At 42.5% G+C, this 15,084-nt stretch overlaps 1 protein-coding gene across 3 annotated transcripts in view; it reads left to right on the top strand.

The window, feature by feature from the left end:
* The first annotated feature begins 221 nt into the window (after positions 1-221).
* The window catches only part of slc26a10p (Solute carrier family 26 member 10), a 32,917-nt gene continuing 18,054 nt past the window's right edge, over positions 222-15,084 (top strand). The window contains exons 1-9 of one of the 3 annotated variants that reach the window (XM_062971088.1): positions 222-551; positions 3,906-4,016; positions 5,282-5,442; positions 6,294-6,458; positions 7,454-7,606; positions 8,426-8,508; positions 8,725-8,872; positions 10,878-10,991; positions 13,341-13,418. In XM_062971088.1, coding sequence (XP_062827158.1) covers positions 275-551; positions 3,906-4,016; positions 5,282-5,442; positions 6,294-6,458; positions 7,454-7,606; positions 8,426-8,508; positions 8,725-8,872; positions 10,878-10,991; positions 13,341-13,418 — 1,290 coding nt within the window. In that variant the 5' untranslated portion in view covers positions 222-274. The remainder of the gene's footprint in view (positions 552-3,905; positions 4,017-5,281; positions 5,443-6,293; positions 6,459-7,453; positions 7,607-8,425; positions 8,509-8,724; positions 8,873-10,877; positions 10,992-13,340; positions 13,419-15,084) is intronic. The other 2 variants (XM_062971087.1, XM_062971089.1) reach the window with 2 other exon arrangements.

Here is a 15,084-nt window from a genome sequence, read left to right as displayed (position 1 = left end):
CTCCAAGGGGCCAGGGGATGCTGATTCAGAGAGGGCACGGACTCTGGCGGCCTCCTTGGCGCTTTGCTGCCCTGCATTTGACACCTCGCTTGGCCCTGGGCTTCCTCCCTCTTCCTGCCCAGACCCCATCCTGCTTCCCGGAGGGAGGAGAATCCCAGCGACCCACGAGACACGATTGGCCAGGAAAAGCAAGCACAGGCAGGAATAAAAGGTAACTGGGAGCATCCTGCCTGAACTGTTCTGAACCGACTGCCTTGCTGAGAGCCCTCTCACCATGAGCAGCAGTTTGGCCTTGTACCGTGGCATCTACACTGAGGAACGTTTCCAGCAGGTCTATGGAGTGGCTGCCACCCCAGAACCAGAGGGCCGTTTGGCAGAGATGCTGAAGGGCAAGCTGAGCCGGGGCTGTCAATGCTCCCGGGCAGCTGCCTGGTGCTTGTTCCAGAGGAGGCTTCCGATTGCCAGCTGGCTGCCCAAGTACCAGCCTAAGAAGTGTCTCCTGGGGGACCTGGTGGCAGGGCTGACTGTGGGCATTGTACACATCCCACAAGGTGAGTCAGTGAGCGGGCATGAGGGTCTGCCTCGACCCTAGAAGGCACAGCATCAATTGCATCCTAAAAGACTGAAGAAGAACACGGCCTGGAGAGGGCTGCTCTTTCTCAAACATACAGGATTAACAGTGAGGGCTCTTCTTCCACACTGGAAGTATTTTTGACTGAACATAGGTGCCATACTTGTTTCTGGACTTTCCCCTGCTTCCCAGGAAGCAGAATGGGGTCCTTACCATAGCTTTCTTACCTTTCTATGTTTTTAATACCACTTTTACTTAAAACTAATCTGGTTTTAAGTACCTACTTTTTGCTTCTCTCCGGCAACATCTTCAGAGTGTTGTTCAAGGCTTTCATAGCCGGAATCATAGGGTTGTTGTGTGTTTTCCAGGCTGTATGGCCATGTTCCAGAAGTATTCTCTCCTGATGTTTCGCCCACATCTATGGCAGGCATCCTCAGAGGTTGTGAGGTATATCTCACAACCTCTGAGGATGCCTGCCATAGATGTGGGCGAAACGTCAGGAGAGAATACTTCTGGAACATGGCCATACAGCCCGGAAAACACACAAAACCCCCAACATCTTCAGAGTTTCTCTCCAGTTTAATTGCCAGGATTCATTGCTATAGAAGCAATTTTAAACTTCTCTGCCAAAGATTGTTGGTACCTCACCAAACTAGATGTTGTTGTTGTTGTTGTTGTTGTTGTTGTGTGCCTTCAGATCATCCCTAAAGTGACCACAGGGTTTTCTTGGCAAAATGTATTCAGAACTTTTCTATATTGAATATTGCCTCTTCTACAGAGCTCCAAACTTTGCTGTGCCCAAACCCACCTACATGAGATTTTGATTTCAGCCTCCTGTAGACTGACATCCACCTTTTGATATTGTTTCCATCTAAGTTTTATTTGATCTTTCTCTCTCACACACACACACACACTTCTTTGCTCACCTGTAATTCTGTTCTGCACACCACCAACTTCCCACTTCTTCCCTGTTTCCCTGCGGCTTTGATCAGATTCCGAGTTTTTAAAAAATATTCTAGAGATAGCTTTCTAAGGCTGCAATCTGTTGCACACTTACCTGAAAGCATTGGGCACAGAGGAATGTCCATTATAAGTAAATACACAAAGTGCTTCTCAAGTGCTCACCTTGCTTCATGAATTACTCTCTCCCCTTTCTGTGGCTCTGTCGCACATTCGCTGGAGCAGGACACGAATTCAGCTGTGTGGCAGAATTAAAACAAAACAAACCTGAGCAGCTCCTGGATGTGTTTCCACTCCGGAGAGCCCAGACTGGAATCATGCCATGCCTGCTCCTTTTAAGGTGGCATTTTGCATGTGAGTGTAGGGATGGCATGACATGCAACAATGGATTGCTTGCTTTCTGTATCCACAATTTGATGGGAGACATCTGAGACGGTAGTTTAAGAGCTTGAAAGTGCTCATATGGGGGATTTTTCTGTACTCTAATCCCACCATTGGATACCAATCTATGGGTGCCTCTACACTGTAGAGTTAATACAGTTTGACACCACTTGAATTACCATGGCTCAATGCTATGTAATCCTGGGAGTTGTTTAATTTTCTAAGGTCTTTAGCCTTTTCTGCCAAAGAGTGCTACTGCCTCACCAAATTCCAACTCCCGAGATTCTATAGCATTGAGCAATGGCAATTAAAATGGTGTCAAACGGCATTAATTCTACAGTGTAGTGTCAGTCCCTTCAGAGCCTGATTTTATGTTGATACCTCATTTGGCTCCCACCCCAAGCTGCTCTTAAGACACGTGTTAGTCTGTTGCAACAGACACAGCACTATATCTAGAGGCACCTTAACAAAAGTATTTTCTGTTTGTTGTCAAACCTGTGTTCATGGACTTCACCAGTTTCATTGCAACATGGGGTGTGATATGATGATGATGATGATGATGGTGATGATGATGATGATAATATAATCAAAGTATGGATTGTCAATGTTGCAATCCCAGGTGATATCAGAATTGATGAGAAGCAACTGGAAAAACCGACACAATATGAGGATTTAAAGATCAAACTGCAAAGACTCTGCCACAAGCCAGTAAAGGTGGTCGTAGTGGTGATCGGCACACTGGGTGCAGTGCTTAAAGACCTTGGCCAATACTTAAAAACAATTGGCGCTGACAAAATTACCATCTGTCAGCTGCAAAAAGCTGCGTTACTTGCATTATTTACCGATACGTCACATAGTCCTAGATACCTGGGAAGTGTCTGATGTGTGATCCAACACAAGAGCCAGCACAGTGATCTTGTTTGCTGTGTATTAATATTGTTGTGTATAAAATAATAATAATAATAATAATAATAATAATAATAATAATAATAATAATAATAATAATTTTATTGCCTGCTTCACCCTGCAGCTCGAGGTGGGATATAACATCATTAAAACAAGAGGTAAAATACCATTAAAAGACATACAACAAAATACACAGTTAAAATATAAGTTAAAATCCACTAATGAAGTGCAGATTAAAATACTTAAATATTAAAATACTGCATCTGATGAGACAGACTCTATTCAGTGAAAGTTTATGCTACAAAAATCATTATTATGATACAGAAATCTTTTCGAGGGCATCATGATTGTATTATTACTTGTAATTCCAGAGTTCAGAAATACATCAGCAGCAAAATGAGGCACAGGTCCTTGAGGTGCTTATAAGATACACTTTGTATGCATTGGAGTATGGGGTACATGACTTCAAAGTTAGTAAAAGTAACAGTTTCCCTTGACATTAAGTCTAGTTGTTTCTAAGCCAAAGAGCCGGCGCTGACCATAGATACCTCCAAGGTCATGTGGCCGGCATGACTGCATGGAGCACCATTACCTTCCCACTGGAGCAGTACCTATTGATCTACTCACATTTGCATGTTTTCAAACTACTAAGTTGTCAGAAGCTGGGGCTAACAGCGGGAGCTCACCCCGCTCTCGGGATTCGAACCGCCGACCTTTCGGCCAGCAAGTTCAGCAGCTCAGCAGTTTAACCTGCTGCACCATGAGGGGCTCTACAAAGTTCAAAGTTACCTAGACACTTTGTTCTAGCTACTGAGCAGTGATAATCTGGATGGGTCAGCATAGTCAGATGTCTGTTTGATTTCTTTTTGCCACCTGGAACAAACTCATCATCTTTTCTGTGATGGTGTCTCCCTCTCCACCTTTCTCTGAGTCAGTTGCCTCCTTGCCCCTTTTAGGACTAATTGGCACATAGTGTATAACTGTTAACAATCTCACCAAGAGCAGTCCAGAGTTTAAGGTTTTGACTTGGATTTGGAATAATCTTGATCTAGTAGCCCTAATTTTCTGCTTGTTCTTCTTTCTCTAGGAATGGCCTTTGCTCTCCTGACCTCAGTAGCACCCGTTTATGGACTCTACACCTCGTTCTTCCCTGCTTTGCTGTACATGCTTTTTGGTACTGGGCGTCATGTCTCCACAGGTACGTAGGCTACAAGATGAAGCCAGAATTGCAATAGCCATCCTCAGACTTGGGGTTCACCATTCTTGCACTCTTGGATATCATACTCTACCATACAATCACAACGTATTGCAGGTTGAGCCTCCCTTGTTCAAAATGCTTGAGGCCAGGAGTATTTGCATGTATGTACATAATGAGATATCTTGAGACGGGACCCAAGTCTAAACATGAAATTCATTCATGCTTTATACATAGTAGGTTTGTGCATTTGTATGGAATTGCTATCCATTTCTGTATGTTCCATTCGTATGGCCCCATTTTCATTTTTGGGCACTGCTCCTGAAAATGGGTGCCTATACAAATGGGTGTTTCAGAAAAGGCTCAAAAAAACTCTGGATATTTTCATGCCTGCCAAAACAGTGCGCAAACACGAATGAAATGGATGAAACAGTAACCGAGCCCATGTCTAATAGACAGTTTATATACATGGCTTGAAGGTAATTTTATACACAATGTTTTTTTTAATAATTCTGTGCATGAAACAAAGTTATAAACATCACTAAGCTAAGATTCTGGAACATTGGACTAAATGTTTAATCACATTGCATGTCCAAGATCAAATCCAACTGTTACCATGAACTACTAAAAGAAGTTTAAAATTGGTTTTTTAAAAAAATATGCTGCCTGGGAGTCTGGTGGAGTCTTGTTCTTTGAAGGCTTTTAACAAGCGTCTGGCTGGCCATCTTTCAGAAGTGCTTTGATTGTGTATTCCTGCATAGCAGGAAGCTGGACTGGAATGCCCTTGTGGTCCCTTTGAATTCTATGATTCTGCTATCACCATGACACATCCATTTAGGGGTCGGTGAGCAGATGGTACCATCTTCTGCTGGTTATCCTTGCCATGTTTCCACAGCCACTGCCTCTTCCAAAAAAAAATTAAGAGAAAAAGACAGAACTGTTGGCCTTTGAAGCTCCCGTGGTCCTTGTTTCTCAGCCTGTCCCATGCCCATCTATCCAAATCCCTGGGAGATGTTTAATTTCTTGGAATGTTAAGAAAGGTGGAAAATAGAAATGGGGACACTGTGTGCGATGTAGCAGACACAACATGTTTATGAATGGGTGTTAGGATGGCAAGCCCAGAGCTTGGCCAAAAGCTTCCAAATCCCCTGGCAACAAGGACCATGATGGCTGGGGGATTCTGAGAGTTGTAGTCCCAAAATGTCAATCTTCTGCATGTGCATAGTACTACTCAGATTCGTTCTTTTCTCGCTTGTCCCCTTACGCAGGTACCTTTGCCGTGGTCAGCCTAATGACTGGTTCAGTGGTGGAGCGTTTGGTTCCTGTGTCCCTGCCATCCAATGGCACAGTCCCTAATGAAGTTGCTTTGCTGGAGGGGCAACGCATTGGGGTGGCTGCAGCCATGGCTTTCCTTGTAGGACTCCTCATGGTAAGTGTGCAGATTTTTCTAGAACTTGATAGGGATGTGCAGTTCCAAAAGACTAAAATATAAGGTGATACTCACAAGGGAAGATGTTTAGCATAATGGAATGGTTTTATTTATTTATTTATTTATTTCTCACATTTATATCCCGCCCTTCCCACTCGAAGGGACTCAGGGCAGCTTACAATAGTGGCAACAATTAGATGCCCATACAAATCAATATAAAAACAGCGTATAAAACAGTTAAAACTATTAAAATACATTATGAATTACAAAATATACAATTCGAACACAAAATCAGATCCGTTCATCCTCATGGAATGGTTGTCACAGTGTGATTTTTCATTCAGCCATAAGACGAAATAGTGAAGTATACTTCTGGACATGGAAGCTCCGTTAATGTTGCCTAATCCTTTTGAAAAGCCATCTGGGTATCTGAGCATCACCACATTCAGTGGCCATTGATCCCTTACATTCATGTCTGATGAACTATTTTTGTGTTTATGTTCTGTAGCATACTAGACCTAAAGATATCAGAGTCAGTGTTTCTTAAATTTGGTGCCACCTTCAGCAATTCTGCAGATCTTTAAAATGTCACATTTCCATGCCTACTTCCACCATCATATGGACAAGAAACCTGATTTTTTAAGAAATAAAATCTTTGATTAATCTGAATTGTGCAATTGGCTTTACAAGCTATAGCTTTTGTTTTGTTTGAGGGCTATAAGGATGTGTCTACACAGCCATATAACGCAGTTTCAGAATGCAAATTAACTGCATTGAACTGGATTATATGACAGTGTAGATCCAGCCTTTGTTGCTTCTGGTCCTGACATTTTCTCCTGCTTCATTCCCAGATTGCGATGTTTACGCTCCGCCTGGGCTTCCTCTCCACCTACCTCTCAGAGCCCGTGGTCAAGGCCTTTACTAGCGGTGCTGCTTTGCATGTAGTAGTATCTCAGCTCCAGAGCCTGCTAGGGCTGCCTTTGCCACGACCTGATGGTTGTTTTGCCATCTTCCAGGTATTTGGATCAGTGCTTATGACTCTGATGGAACCAGAAATATATATTTAGGGGTAGAATGCCTTTCTTATCCCACTCTAACTGATCCTAGATTAATATATTCTACATAGTGTATGTGGGATAGCATAACAATAATACTATGTTACAAAATTTGAAAATGTTTCTGTTCTTGGTTTGAAAGTGTTATTCCTGTTTAATTGTGTGGTACTTACTTTGAAAGCTATTATTATACTCTAGAAACTTTGTTTCTGTGGCTGCCACAAACTATGTTGAATTGGTTGAGACTCTATAAGTACAAACACAAGTGAAATAACACTTTGTAAAAAAAAATTGAAAAAAATTCTGTTCCTGGTTTGAAAGTGCTATTTCATGTTTACTTGTGTGGTACCTACTTAGAAAGTCTCTGTTATACTCCAGAAATTTATTTTTGTGGCTGCCACAAACTAAAAGAACTGCTTTTAAACATTTTAAATACATGAGATTATATTAGTCTACATGTTAATGTCCGATAATCTGGATTTTATCTGGATTTTAGCATGTGACTTGAAGGCATGTACATATACAAGGTTTTAATGCTTCCGGCCTTTTATTGTTCATTTAACTTTTTTCAAACCGTTGAATCATTCCACTTGCTTTACATTTTTTTATCTGTTTGCTGCCCTGACATACTGTAAGAAAAGGGAAGGATTTGTTGCTGTGTTCCTTTTAAGTTATTCAAACTTATGGCAACACTAAGCCAAACCTCTCACGGGTTTTCTTGGCAAGATTTGTTCAGAGCACGTTTTCCACTGCCTTCCTTGTAGTCTGAGAGTGTGACATGTGGGTTTCCAGTTTTGAGTGTGGATTTGGATTCTGGTCTCCGAAGTAGTACTGCAGTGCTTGAACAACTACACTATGCTGGCTGCCCAAAAAGGACAGGCTGAAAGCATTTGAACAAATAATAAATAAATAATCCAAGGAGTACTGGACGTTTATACATTTGTTTTTTCTCCTAGATACTGGCATCTGTTGTGGAAGCCTTGCCTTTAACCAACATTGCTGAACTACTTATCTCCGGTCTTTGCTTGGCTGTGCTGGTGCCCATAAAAGAGATCAACAACCGCTTCCGTAGCCGGATGTGGGTCCCCATCCCAGGAGAAATCATCATGGTGGGTGTGAATTCTTAAATAAGAGAAATTGTTGCCTTCTCCGACTGTGTCCTCCACCTCCTCCTTTTCCACTGCCACCATTGGCGTAGCCACCAATTTGTTGGCATTCTGTCCGTCTCTCCAGATTAGGCTCAAGGTGGTGAACAATTTTAAAAGAACAATGCAATTAAACACATACAAAAAGTGAACTGTAAAATAACTCAGCCGTTATCAGGACCTCAAGATTGAACTGCAAAGGCTCTGACATAAACCAGTACAGGTGGTCCCGGTGGTAATCGGCACACTGGGTGCCATGCCAAAAGATCTCAGCCAGCATTTGGAAATAATAAACATTGACAAAATTACGATCTGTCAACTGTAAAAGGCCACCTTACTGGGATCTGCGTGCATCATCTGAAAATACATCACACAGTCCTAAACGCTTGGAAAGTGTTCGACTTGTGATTTTGTGATACAAAATCCAGCATATATATCTCGTTTGCTGTGTCATACTATGTCTTTGTGTCAATAATAATAACAACTTTATTTATATCCCACCACCATCTCCCAAAAGGGACTTGATTACTACTTGTTCTGGTTGATATTGAAAAGTTCCCTATAGCAATTTAACTGACCCTTCGCTCTTGTAAGATTGTGAGACAAATATTTGAAAAATGTCAATATTCCCTCACAATGAATCTGGGAGATTCAGCAACCCACTCGGGCTTGTAGGAAGCCGTAACTATCATAAAAGCTTCCAAAAGGTGGTAGTGGGATGGCTGGGTCTTTTTCAAGATTATATGGCCTTCACTTTTGTTTTTGTCTTGGCATTCTTGATAGGTACTGCTGGCCACCGGGATCTGCTTCGCTTCCTCTTTAAATACTCATTATAAAGTGCAGATTGTTGGACACCTCCCAGCAGGGTAGGAGCCCCTTTCTCCCTCTGTTTTCCCATCCTTCATGCCAACTGAGGGCACAGTCGCTACCCATTGTGTTACCCGGGGAATGGAAGGGCAGTTTCCTTCTTTGGCCTTGGAATAACATGGATGTTGACTTGGGATGGCTCATGGGTTGGGGAAGGGAAAAGCTCGGTCCCTCCTGTCACTCAGTGATTCCCATTCCCCTGTTCTTTCGTGCAGGTTCCCACAGCCCCAGCTCCCAGCCCTGCATCTGCTGCCCCAAGTGCTGGGTGACACAGTGGCCCTCACTTTCGTGGCCTACGCCATCTCAGTGTCCCTAGCCATGATCTACGCTGAGAAGCACCACTATATCATTGACCCCAATCAGGTGTGTGTCCAGCCTGGAGCGCTAGGGTCTTCTCAGGGTGGGCAGAAAGAACCTGGGTGCTGCTGGCCAAGGATCATTTGCCCCAATACCACCTCCACATTGCCTGTCGAGCCTGCTTCCCTTTCCTTGCAGCCAGCTTTCCCCTGAGCTCCCCTCTCCTGTATCTGATCTTATGCAATAGAAATCCAGCCTCCACACTTGGGAGTATAACCTTACCACCCAGAGAGGTATGAGCTTTAGTTTACTTGCTAGTTTGGGTTTGTGTCACCAAAAAATAAGTTAAAAACAAGAGCCATACATCTATGGGTCTTCCATAATGGGCTGCCATTTATCAGAAACTGAGCAAAGGGGGGCTGAGCAACACAAGATACAGGGGTGGAGCAGCTCCTTGATTCTTGCGCTGTTTTCATTGGGCTCTTGCTCCGCAGCTCAACTGGGAAATTTCAGGGCTGCAAGTCACTCTAGAAATTTCCATAGTTGCTGTTATTGTTCATTGCTTCATGCACCACTGTTCTTTCAGCTCTGCTTGAAGTATTGTGAGAGCTTTTTGATGTTGCCTTTCTCCTCTCTTTACTAATCTCTCAGCAAGTTCCTTCCCTCACCTGATGCCCTCGTAGTGCATTTTGCCTGCCACCAAGTTAGCTATATGGTTGTAGTTCAACACATCTAGCTAGGAGCCCCTGATGGCGCAGTCGATTAAATCCTTGTGCCAGCAAGACTGCTGACTTAAAGGCTGGGTTGCTGACCTAAAGGTTGCTGGTTCAAATCCAACCTGGGGAGAGTGCGGATGAGTTCCCTCTATCAGCTCCAGCTCCATGTGGGGACATGAGAGAAGCCTCCCACAAGAATGGTAAAAACATCAAAACATTTGGGTGTCCCCTGGGCAACGGCCAAATCCACAAGATGGGGTGAGCTCCCATATGTCAGCTCTAGCTTGTGAGCACATGAGATAAGCCTCCCAGCAGGATGGTAACACATCCGGGCATCCCCTGGGCAACATCTCTGTAGACAGCCAATTCTCTCATACCAGTAGTGACTTGCAGTTTCTCAAGTCTCTCCTGATACAAAAACCCCCAAATCTAGCTTGATAAAAGTGGTAAGGATTGTCTACAGACACTAGGGGTCTCAGAGCTCATCTACACAGTACCTAAAACACAGAATTTCCTGTTAAAAAGGGACGGTGACTACATGACAGAGCTAAATGCACACTGATTTGCTACAACAGCCGAATAATACAGGATAAAAAGATTCCCTTTTATCCCTATTCCAGCCAAAAATGTGCATATCCGCATCTCTGTATATCCTTGCGCTTGGCAAAAACATGTGATTTCCTTCCCTCGCCCCTGTGGAGACTGCTCCAGAACTTGTCAGCTTTTAAAATGCCTGAAACAACTGATCAGCTGATTGGGCCATGAAATGGACACACAGCTGGTTTAAAGGAAGTGGGAATGGAGAGAAATTAGAACTCTCTGAAATACCTCAGTGATTCCAGCCATGTGAGCCTTTGACAGTACATTCTGTGAAGAAGTTATGGGGATAAGAGAGCCAGTGTGTTGTGTAATTTCAATATTAGACTACAGTTTTGGAGACCAGGGTTTGAATCACCATCTGGCCATGAAAACTACTGAATGGCCTTGGCCAATTCACACACTCTCAACCTCAGAAGAAGACAAAATGACACATCCTCTGAACAAATCTTGCCAGGAAAACATTACAGGGTTACTAAAGGGTGTCATGAGCCAAAAATAACTTAAAGGCACACAACAGAAACAATAGTTTATGGGGATGCCTGTGAGTGCACAAAGCTGTTACTAACAGGTGTTTTGCAATATCCCATGAGAATGAACTACTCATGCAGGCTCAGGTTGGGCATACTTCCCCTGCTTCCTTCCTTGCTCTAGTTCTGCTCTCATCCCCACCTCCTCTTGTGTCAAAGCAGTTTCAGATTCAGATATTCCACCATTCTTTTATGGGTTTCTTCTTACTTGCTTCTGTTCTCCCACAGGAACTCCTGGCCCATGGCCTTTCAAACCTGGTCTCCTCCCTATTCACCTGTTTCCCCAGTTCAGCCACACTGGCTACAACCAACATCTTGGAAAGTGCTGGTGGACACACGCAGGTACAAGGCTTAAATCAGCCCTACCATTGGGTAGAATGAGGAAGTTTCCCTAGACTGCTAATGCTGGGGTATATGGGTATTGGCTACAAGGGACCAGAGTAGTGATTCTCAACCTGTGGGTCCTCAGGTGTTTTGGCCTACAACTCGCAGAAATCCCAACCAGTTTACCAGCTGTTAGGATTTCTGGGCTAAACCATCTGGGGACCCACAGGTTGAGAACCACTGGACTAGAGGAAGGAGGTGTCTTTGATAGGTGTCTTGTCCTACAGTCCCCTAAGCGAGTCCATTGTCTTAAGGCATTGAAGAAAATGCTATCGTATCACAACTAGGGAAAGTAAATGCAATCAACCATCCAATTTGGGTTTATATCTATGAAAGTGGTGGGACATCATTTGATCTTTTTACAACAAAATGTCTCAGAAGTAGAAAACATTAGGCGTCTGCGGTGCTTTAGTTACAGCTACAAGGCGTAGAGCCTTTTCGACCTATGCTCCAATTCTGTGGAACTCATTGCCTCTATATGTTAGAGCAATGTCAGAGTTGTGACCTTTTGTAAAAGTGCTCAAGACTTGGCTGTTTGGTTATGCATTTAGGTAAATCAGATCTAATTTGCCAAATAGTCACTGTTGAATGTTTTTATATTGTGGAGTGATATTTTAAATTGTAAGTCGCTCGGAGCACTCTGGTGGAGAGCGACTAATTAAGAAATAAAGTGAAGTGAAGATGAAGAAGTGAAGCATGCCTTTCCTTCTGCCATCTTGGCATGTTTGTTTTGGCTCCGCAGGATGGAGAGGGCAAAAGGGCCAGGTAGGATGGAAAGAAAAGGACACCTAAGGCAGTGAACCATTTATTTTATTAATTGTGTCAGAAGCAAACCTAGGTTACAGTTGTAATATATTTAAAAACAGAAAGTTAAAAACTTGGCATTATTCTATATGTCCTTTGACCAGCGGCTGGTCACTTGGAGTGCCTCTGGTGTTGCTATAAGAAGGTCCTCCATTGTAATAGGTGCATTGTAACAGGTGACTCAAAGAAAGAGTTGGCCTAGGACTGGATTTGAGATTTGATTAGCAAGAGGAGCTTATTTGGATAAGGAAAGACAACTTTCACAAAGAGTTTGCACAAAGAGACACATGTAGGCAAAGCATCAGCACCTGGAATTTGTTGGCCATGCAGCTGTTAAAGGCACAGGAGCTCATCTAGAAGATGACCAGTTGGCAAACTGAGCTGGAGGTTCACAGTCTTGGAGAAATGTGAAATGTGTTGTCAGCTTTTGATGGACAGTGGCTGTTCTTTTTTAACTGGCAGAAATCAAGAGGCATGAAAGTGGTGAACCTGTATGTGTCAACTCTATAGATGACGCTGTGATCTAGGCAAGATATAGTTGTATGAAGGGCTGTGCTGCATTTATGCACAGATATGTTTTGATATCATGATAATAATACCTAGATAAGGCACAGTTATTTAACAGCTCCACAGATGTCTGGACTTCTATTTTTTAAAAAGTAATTTATACAGAGGTAAACACATCGAATGCTTCTAATATTGTAGAATTAAGCTGTTTGACACCACTTTAACTGCCTTAACATAATGCTATGGAATCCTAGGTGCTGATGTTTTACAAGGTTTTTTGCCAGGTGGTTTTTTGCCACACAGCTGAATAAAATCACACATTTTCTGCTTTGAACTAGAATATGTGGCAGTGTGGACTCAGATAACTCGGTTCAAATCACATTTTGTGGGATTTTCTGCCTTGATATTCTGGGATATCTGTCTTTGTGGAAGGACCCTCAGATACCCAATTCAAAGCAGACATTGTAGGATTTCCTGTCTTGATATTCTGGGTTATATGGCTGTGTGGAAGGGCCCTTAAGGCTCTTCCACACAGACATATAACCCAAAACTGCCATAACACAGTGCTATGGAATCCTAGGTGCTGATGTTTTACAAGATTTTTTGCCAGGTAGGCTGGAAAGTTTAAGTCCCCTTCCACACAGCTAAATAAAATCACACATTTTCTGCTTTGAACTGGAATATATGGCAGTGTGGACTCAGATAACCCAATTCAAAGCAGATATTGTGGGATTTTCTGCTTTGATATTCTGGGTTTTATGGCTGTGTGGAAGGGCCCTAAGGTAGAGTGCTGGTGCATCACCAAACTACAAATCCTAGGATCCGATAGTATTAAGCCATGGCAGACAAACTGTATTAATTCTGCATAGTTGGTATGAGATTTTTTTTTTTACCTATGGTGCAGCAGAATGGTGAGAATACATAATGCTATTTAATTCCTTCTGGGCCTAATGTCCTTTCTGTCAACATTGACTAATCAACCTCCTTTGTCCACAGCTTTCCGGTCTTTTTACTAGTGCTATTGTCCTGATTGTCCTGATGTGGATTGGCCCACTTTTCTACTACTTGCCCAAGGTAAACTAGACAGAAGGATGGGGATAGATATTATACAACAGGGCAATTTGTTATTCCCGTCAATCTCGAACAAAGAATAATGTTATGTGTTTGCGCTTTGACTGATTTGATCCACCAAGGTAATTAATTGTTTGCAGATTTCTAGTTTCTTTGGTGGACAATGTTGACTTTTTCTTATTTTTTGAATAAGGCCCAGTTTTGGAGGTGAACCAAGATGTCCTGTCCCCTTGCTATGGAATCTTAGAACTTCTAGTTTGATGAGACACCAGGAACCTTTGGCAGAGAAGGCTCAAGATCTTGTAAAACTACAACTCTTGGGACTCTAGAGCACTGAGCCGGGGCAGTTAAAGTGGTGCCAAACAGTGGAGAATTACCCTGAGCCCTCTTCTACACTGCCCTATATCCCAGGATCTGATTCCAGATTAGCTTCTTTAAACTGGATGGTATGACTCTCCACTGCCAGTTAATCTGAGATAAGAAGATAATATGGGATCAGATTCTGGGATATAAGTGCTTGTGGAAGAAGCCCCAGAGATCATTGGTAACATATGTCTTCGTAGACTAGGACTGTATCCACACTGCAAAATGTATATCCATTTTGGTACCTTATAGCAACCATGGCTTCGTGCTATGAAATTCTAGGACTTGTAGTTTTGTGAGATATTTATCCTGCTCTGTCAGAAAGCTCTTGTGCCAAAGAAACTACACACTCCAGAATTCAATCGAATAAAGCTTTGACAGTTAAAGTGGTGTCAAATTGATATACAGTAGAGTCTTACTTATCCAACGTTCTGGATTATCCAACGCATTTTTGTAGTCAATGTTTTCAATACATCATGATATTTTGGTGCTAAATTAATAAATAAAGTAATTACTAGATAGCATTACTGCGTATCGAACTACCTTTTCTGTCAAATTCATTGTATAACATGATGTTTTGGTGCTTAATTTGTAAAATCATAACCTAATTTGATGTTTAATAGGCTTTTCCTTAATCCCTCCTTATTATCCAACATTTTCGCTTATCCAATGGTCTGCCGGCCCGTTTATGTTGGATAAGTGAGACTCTACTGTAATTCCACAGTGTGGAATGTCTCTACTTTCTCAGATGTTTCCTCTAATTTGTTGTATTCCTTGTAAATTGTGAGCTAGCACAATTTTATGAGAAGGGGGTGGGAATAATCAGGATGAAAATCGTATTTAACACACACACACCTCTCTCTAGCCACCCATTGACTTTTTCAGAGGCCTTTGAATAATTCCAAATATCTGAATAGGAAGCAATTACAGCAGTGGTTCCCAAACTGGGGTTCCCAGATGTTTTTGGCCTTCAACTGGTAAACTTGCAGAGATTTCTGGGAGCTATAGGCCAAAGCATCTGGGGACCCCAGGTTGAGAACCATTGAATTATAGGATCAGAAACAATGAGAATACTCTTAATTGAGACAGTGGAACAAGTTGTGAGATGCTCACAAAGTAATCACATACTTTTCCCAGTTCAGTCTTGTCCCAAGTTAGACATGATGGGTTTAGGTTGACCTAACTGTGCATATCCTGGGATGGTGAAAAGACATTTTTTATATGAAGTAACCCTAGACAGTAAGACCTGTGACTCCTAATACCATTTCTCAACAATTGGTTTAGAGCAGTGATTCTCAGCCTGGGT

The sequence above is a fragment of the Anolis carolinensis genome, chromosome 2 (genome assembly GCF_035594765.1).
Source record: "Anolis carolinensis isolate JA03-04 chromosome 2, rAnoCar3.1.pri, whole genome shotgun sequence".
NCBI classification, from domain to species: Eukaryota; Metazoa; Chordata; class Lepidosauria; order Squamata; family Dactyloidae; genus Anolis; species Anolis carolinensis.
The sequence above is the reverse complement of the archived record's forward strand: the minus strand, read 5'-3'. Positions and strand labels throughout refer to the sequence as shown.